The following is a 6,965-nucleotide window of genomic DNA, read 5'->3' as shown; positions in this document are numbered from 1 at the left end:
AGTCCAGCATACCCTCCCAGGGACCACCCCCAGTCCAGCACCCCCTCCCAGGGACCACCCCCAGTCCAGCACCTCCTCCCAGGGACCCCCTGGCTCACCACCCCTGCTCCCCGACATCCCCACACCCAACCTACTGGGGACTTGTAGGGCCAGGCTGTCTTTTGTCACTCTCCCTCACACCTGGCACATAGTAGGTGCTCAGCGAAAAAATGTGCGTCACACTCTGCTGGGCCCTGGAGGTATGGAAGTGTCCACCCCTGAGGTCTAACTGTGGTACCATGAAATTGGCATTGTGATAGAGCTTGCGGCGTGAACCAGGCAGAAAGTGAGTGATTTTACATCTAGAGAGAGTATGGGTCCATGCTTCATATGGTGTTAGAAGGATTTGCACACCAGAGAAGGCGAGGGTGCAAAGGGCGGGGTCCCCTCTGTGGCTGGGGAGCAGCAAGCAGGTCAGGTGTGTGTGTGTGTGTGTGTGTGTGTGTGTGTGTGTCAGAGGCAGCAGAGGCCCCACATGGTGCGAATTTGGAGCAGAGCTTCCTTTGCCCCCTAGTTTTCTGGGGCAGAACATTCTTCTGAAGGGACTTTGAAAGAAAGGCCGTCCTGGTAAAGGTCTCGGGCTGTGGTCTCTCTGTGTCTCACGCACACGTCCTGCAGGCCAGGGGGATGCAGCCTGTTTGCAGGAAGTAGGCCGTGAGGGAGGCCGGAGGCACCGAGAAGCCGAGCGAGTGATGAGTGACCCCCCGGGGAGGAAGACAGGCCTCGGAACTTGAGAGCTGGAGGGATCTGAAGACACTGAGCCCACAGAAGAGGAAGGGACTTAGCCAAGGTGGCTCCAAGGTCACCCGAGTGATGGAGTCCCGGCTCAGACTTGGCTCTTCCTGGTTCCGGACCCCTGGCCTGCGTCTGCCGGGAACTTCCTCCTCCTGAGGAGCCGGGCCTGCAGGAAGGGTGTACGTTCACCCACCACGGTGTCGCCGGCGTGGCCCCAAGCCTCCACGGTCCCCCTGACCTCCCACGGCCAAACAAACCCCGGCGCCCTGTCTCGCACGTCCCGAGGGCCTGCAGGGCCTCGCCTTCTCCTGGCCACCTCTTGGTTCCAGCCGGCTCCCCTGCCCACAGCAGTGGCCCGAAGGCAGCCCTCGGTGGCCACCACGCACCCCTGTCAGGGTGGCCCAGGTACCTCGGCGGCCACAACCCCTCATCGCGGGGGCTTCAAGCAGCGAGCGCTGCTCCTTTACGCACCCAGGGTCCAGCGTGGGCCCTGCTCCCGCGCTCCCACCAGAGTCGGGGCCACGGCCCACGGGCCCCGGGCTCACGCGTGAGAAGGGGAACACCTCACACTTCCGGGGACAGAGGCGCATCACAGGACCACGCCCACCGTCGGGTGGCAGAGGACCGAGAAGCCCAGTCCTGCGCCGTCGAGCAGGAGACCCAGAGTCTAACGACTGCCCGACTGCTTCCCCCTTCGGTCCCCAAACCCCGATGCAGCTGGTGTGCAAAATACGGAACAGACTGTGCAAAAGGTTGGACACAGCGGCGGGGCGGGGTGGGGGGGGGGGCTTCCACGGCCATCGAAAACCGCTCCCAAACAGGTAGAAGACACGGCTGCCCTCACAACCTCTGCCCTTCTGGTCACGGGGGTCTCTCACCCACCTCTCCCCTGCAGCTACCAAGCCCGTCGCCCGCCCCATGGCGCATGTGCACTCCCCCCTCCAGCCCCGCAGCCGTGTTTCCCTGCAGATCAGGCCCAGACAGAGCTCTGCACCGTGCTGTGTACCTCTGCTGGGTCTCTGGGCTCCCCGGAGCACCTGTCAGGCCACAGAGCTCTGAGGACCTTCTACGACAGAGGGGCATCTCTGGGATGCTCAGCTTGGCTCCGTTTCCTTGCTTCGGTAGCTGTCTTCCCTCCATTTATGGTTGGAAGTGAATTTGGAGCGCTAACGTAGGGCCTACAGGGCAGGGTAGGAGTTTGGAGGCTGTCGCCATATTTTACTAGCCTGGAGCACTCAGTTATAGGCCCGGAGCACTCAGGATCCTGGAGTCTGACTCTGGAAGAAACCGCTGAGATCTTTGGTTCAGGGATTCGTTCGGAACCAGTCTTGCAAACAGACTTTGAGGTGGACCCCCACCACGTGAGACGGGTCAGCAAGGACACCGCTCTGGGGGAGAAGGACAGTGCCGTGTGACCCGACCCCTCCCCGCACAGGGCCCACCTCCCTGCCTGCAGGCTCGCTCCTCGCCTCCCCTGCTGCCCCGTGCCCTTGTTCACACCGCCCGCTCTGCTGGACGGGCTCCGTCCCATCGCCCTCCTGTCAGACTTCGATTTGTCCTTCAAAACCTCTTTTGGATGGCCCCTTGCTATTTCCCTGGTGAGACCCCCCCCCCCCCCACTGCAGGACCGGCACGCCTCCATTCTCACCTTGTCTTGTCGGACAGTGAGTGACCTCTGGGGGCGTCTGACCCCCTTGTTAGGCTGGGAGCCCCCAGGGGGATCTGACTCGTCCACTTCCAGCTGTGTCTCACCAGAGCCCAGCACAGAGACGTCCCCAGGACGTGCTGATGGGCTTGGCCCGGGAGGACCAAGATGGACGCCTGTGTGGCTTAGAAGAGGCCAGAGGGAGTCGAGAGGGGAAGAGAGCTGGGCTGTGCGGCAGCTGTTTGAAAAGCAAGAAATACAGAAATTGTTAGCAAAACCTTGGCTCTTTAGCAAAAAGCAACACCGTGGGCTCATTCCGCTGTCAGTTGCCGCGCTAAGTGCATTCTGCACCAAAGACCCCATCTTGGGGGCGCGGTGGGGTGGGCGCCGATGCTCAGGGCCCCAGAGTGTGTGGCAAGCGAGGGATTGCCCCTGATGGGCTGAGCAAGCCAGGCCGCAGGGTCGCAAGTGGGCAGGGTGAGCGAGACGCCCTGGGAGTGTGAGCCCGGCCGGGCCGGAGCGGGGTGCGAGCCAGCGGCTTGGGGTAGGAGCCAAGGTGCCAGCTCTCTGTGGCCATCGCTGACGAGGGTCAGCCGAGCAGGCCCTGGGTGCCCACCAAGCCATCCCTAGAGGGACCTGCCCGGTGGGGAGAAAGGCTGCCTCTGTGGGCCCACTGGGGCCGCCAGCTCCTGGCAGGGAGAAGCCACCGCCCAAGACCTCTGCGGGGTCCCTGGGCTCGTGGCTCCCCAGAGTCCGCCCCCCAGGGCTTTCCAGTGCCGCCTGTGCAGCGACACAGCGCCTGACCTAATTGCGTCCATTTTTCACCCTGGCCCCTGCCGAGGAGCCGTCCTGGAAAGCGTCTCTCCCAGAAGAGCACCATCAGTTTTAAGAACAGGCTACTTACACGCGTGTGTGCAGACACACAGACGCACGTCACCGCTGTACAGAGAAAAGGGTACCGTGTGCAGACGGCCGCTGAGAAGCGATAATGTCGGGCCAGAGGTGGGGGTGTTGACCGGGCATCCCCACGTTTCTGAGCTAAGAGCCTGTGGGTGCGTGCGTGTGCGCGTGCGTGTGTCCTCAGCCCTCTGGCGTATGGATCAAAGAGTCCGCCTCTGCCAACGTGCAGATGTTTGCAGAGAGCTGAAAACAAGCCGGGAGGGGTGGGGGGAGGGGGAGCGAGAGGAAGAAGGGTCCGCGCCGGCCGGAATGCTCCTCGGATATTTTCAGCCACTCTGCAAGCAGAGGCTGGGGTAATTTTAGCAACCGGGGCGTGGAGAGGGGGTGACTGCTCCGTTTTGCTCCAAAAGTGCTCAGTTGTGAGAGCCCATTCATCCCGTGGCGCGCCTTGCGGCCTCGACGGGACAGAGCCACACACCCTGCAGAGGGCGCTGTGGCCCGGAGTGTTTGTAGGTTCCCCTGCGCGGCTGCCCTGCGTTCCTGTGCCTGCGGTTTGTTTGGTGGCTGCCGGTCCCATTCCCTCGTGTGGACGTAGCCCGCAGGCGTGTGCTGAGCGCCGGGAGCGCTCTGATGAGAGTGGCAGGCAGAGACGGGGGATGCCAGCTCTTGAATGGGGGTCCACAGCCCCCGTGAAAGGCGCCCCGGAGTGGCGGGAAGGAGGCTGGAGGGGCTGGGTCCCCGAGGCACCCCCTGTCCCGGGCCCCGCCCCTCGGTTCTGTTCTTGCAGCTCTGCTGACATCGGCCGGCCGGATGGAGGTGCTGACGCACGATCCCCAAATCGGCCGGATGGAGGCTTTTAGGGCAGCTCAGACGTTCCTTCCGCGGGGCTGTCCTGTGTTTCCAGGCCGGCAGTTTCCACAGAGGCTCCCGGTCGGAGAAGTGCTTCAGGGCTGCCCAGGGGAGGGGACAGCCAGCGGCTTTGCCTCCGCCACCTGCTTTTCTCTGACGGCAGCAGGGTTTTGTCGGAAAAACTAAGGGGACCACCCAAGCGTCCGCTTACGCGTGAGTGCATTGCCAAGTGCGGTGTGCAGACAGCACGGAACCCTATCCAGCCTTAAAGAGGAAGGAGAAGGAGAAGGAAGGGGTCTGCTGACCCCTGCTGCAGCGTGGACGAACCCTGACGACGTCGCAGCAGGTGGACTAAGCCAGACAGAAAAGTTCTGTAGCGTTCCACTTCCACTCGTGACAGGAGGTCCCTAGAGGAGTCAAGTTCACGGAAGACAGGACCTCGACGGTGGGGCCAGAGGAGAGGGGAACATGGTTTAATAGGGTCAGAGTTTCAGTGTGGGAAGGTGGAAAGTCCTGGAGATGGGCGGTGGGGACGGCGGCACACTGTGCTTCATGCCAGTGACCTCTGCACCTGAAACTGGTTTAGTTGTTCTGTGCTGTTTTGCCACAACAAAAATTCAGAAATAAAGGGGCTGGTGGGGAGGAGAATCACAGATTGAGGCCAAAGCTGCCACATTGCACTGGGGTACCCGCCGTCCGGAGAGCGCGGGGGCCTCTCACCAGGAGCTGGGGCCTGGGTGTGCAGGTGGGCAGCCGCACACAGAGCAGGGGACAGGAGCCCTTGGTGGGGCGGGGGCCCCCACTCACCACCGCGCCCTCGTCTCTTACAGATCGCGACTCTGCTCAGGGACAACGAGCGCATCCAGTCCACCCAGACTGTCACCCCCAACGATGAGGACAGTGACATCAAGAAGATTAAGAAGGTGTGTACTGTCCTCTTTTGAGAGCTTCCCGGCCCTGCCCGGGGTGGGCACTGTCACCGACTGTCTTTCCACCCCCAGGGCCGGCCACCCCCTCCTCGGCCCCAGCCTTGGACTGGATGCACTCTATTTATAGGTGGGGAGGGCAGGCTCCAGAGCGGAGGGAGTGGGTGGGGGGCCGGGACGGGAACCCAGGCCTAGAGGCTGTTGGCCAGGAGCTTCTCCCACAACACGGGACAGCCTCCTAAGGCCACAGTCCCCTCCCCATGCAGAGCCTTCTCATGGCTTTGGTCCCCAGCACACCCCAGATTGGAAGTCCACGGGGCCCCAAAGCTGACCCTGCTGCTGTGATCTGTGGGAGCCCAGATGGCATGGGGACCCGCCCAGTGGCTCTGGGTACTGACCCAGCAGCCTGGGGCAGCCATGGGAGCAGGTGCAGGGGGAAGTGTGTGTGTTTGGGGTCTTCAACCCACACGGCGTGGCGGTCTTTTTTCTTTTTAGTTTGTTGCCAGTGCTTTAGAAGCTAAACGATCTGGATTTTGTTTCTCAAAAATAGAAGTAGCCAACATTCATTAAGCATTTTCTATGCGTCAGACCCTTCACGCAGAGCCCTCTAGGGTTTTGCCATCATCCGCATTTCACATGGGGGGCAGCTGAGGCACAGAGAGGCAAAGCCACTTGCCCAAGTTACACAGCTGCTTGCGGGTGACGTTGAAACCCCAGCCTCCAAGCTCCAGAGACACCTCCTCTGTCCCCGGGACACACTGCTGCCCACACAAGCCCCATTAGTCCCCACCAGCTGGCCTCCTGCGTCGTCGGCGGGACCTGCCAGGCCCCCTCAGGCACTGGGCTTTGCCACCAGGTCTGAGCCGAGCCCCACCAGGCAGGGCTCCCCTTTGCTGGGGCTCCCCTGGGTTTCTCTGCCCGTTTGGAGAAGCATTCTGGGTGGAACATCTCTCTGTGCCTGCTGAAATCCCCCTTCCTCCCTCTATCTCCACCCTCCTGGAGCCTCAGGCGGGCCCCTCCCTCGTGGAGAGAGCCTCCGAGTCTAGAAGGGGGCGGTCCAGACTCAGGGCCGGCTGCCTCTCCAGGGCAGACGCCCCCCAGCCACACATCCACATCCTGACTGTCCGCACACCTTTCCACTGAGGTTCTGATGAGCACCTGTGCCCGGCCCCCAGCAGGCGGTCCCCAGGTCCCCAACCCTGCGGCAGGAGCCGGGTGGTGCCTGACCTGGAGGCAGGTGCGTCGGAAAACAGTGGTCTCCGTGGCCATGAGTCAAGGTCCTCTCCCAAGCTCTTGCCAAAGCGGCTGCGCCCAGTGGCCCAACTACACGCCCGCCAAGTATCTGTGCCAATCTCGCCGCAGAGGCCAGAGGAGGGCTCCAGGCAGGCCCTGCTGAGGCCCCAAGCACCAGATTAACCAATTTGCCACATTCTGTTCAATTTGCCAATCGCCCTCTATCCCGATGAGCGTTAATTGAGGCTTCTAGGCTTCCAGGCCAGTTGTTGGACAAGGTGAGGAATGAGGGAGGCCCAGCACGGCCTGGCAGGCGTCTACCCCCAGCCCCTCCCGTGACAGAGACTCAGGGCCACACGTCCCCCACCTCTGAGGCGAGCTGGGGGTCTGGGGAACATGCAGAGGTCGGGGCGGGGCCTGGCACCTACATTTCCAGCAAAGCTGGTGGGGCAACACGTGGAGTCCAGGCGCCCCCACCTTAGCCCCTTCACGCGGATGCGAAAGCAGCTTACGGGACCGGAGACTCACCCAGGGTCTCACGGGCAGGCCAGGCCCTGGTCCCAGCTTACCTCCCTGCACACTCCACCGCGGAGGAGGCAGCGAGAGGAGGCACCGACCCTGCCTTGCCCCCCCCCCCC

General features: G+C 62.6%; 1 protein-coding gene across 2 annotated transcripts in view; it reads left to right on the top strand.

Annotated features, from left to right (window-relative positions):
• The window catches only part of RASGRF1 (Ras protein specific guanine nucleotide releasing factor 1), a 97,277-nt gene that overhangs the window by 34,035 nt on the left and 56,277 nt on the right, over positions 1-6,965 (top strand). For both annotated transcript variants that reach the window (XM_040493447.1, XM_040493446.1), the window contains exon 4: positions 4,999-5,091. In XM_040493447.1, coding sequence (XP_040349381.1) covers positions 4,999-5,091 — 93 coding nt within the window. The remainder of the gene's footprint in view (positions 1-4,998; positions 5,092-6,965) is intronic.

The sequence above is a fragment of the Herpailurus yagouaroundi genome, unplaced genomic scaffold (genome assembly GCF_014898765.1).
Source record: "Herpailurus yagouaroundi ecotype Mexico unplaced genomic scaffold, PumYag 185, whole genome shotgun sequence".
NCBI classification, from domain to species: domain Eukaryota; kingdom Metazoa; phylum Chordata; class Mammalia; order Carnivora; family Felidae; genus Herpailurus; species Herpailurus yagouaroundi.
Note: the sequence above shows the minus strand (reverse complement) of the source record. Positions and strands in the feature narration are given on the sequence as shown.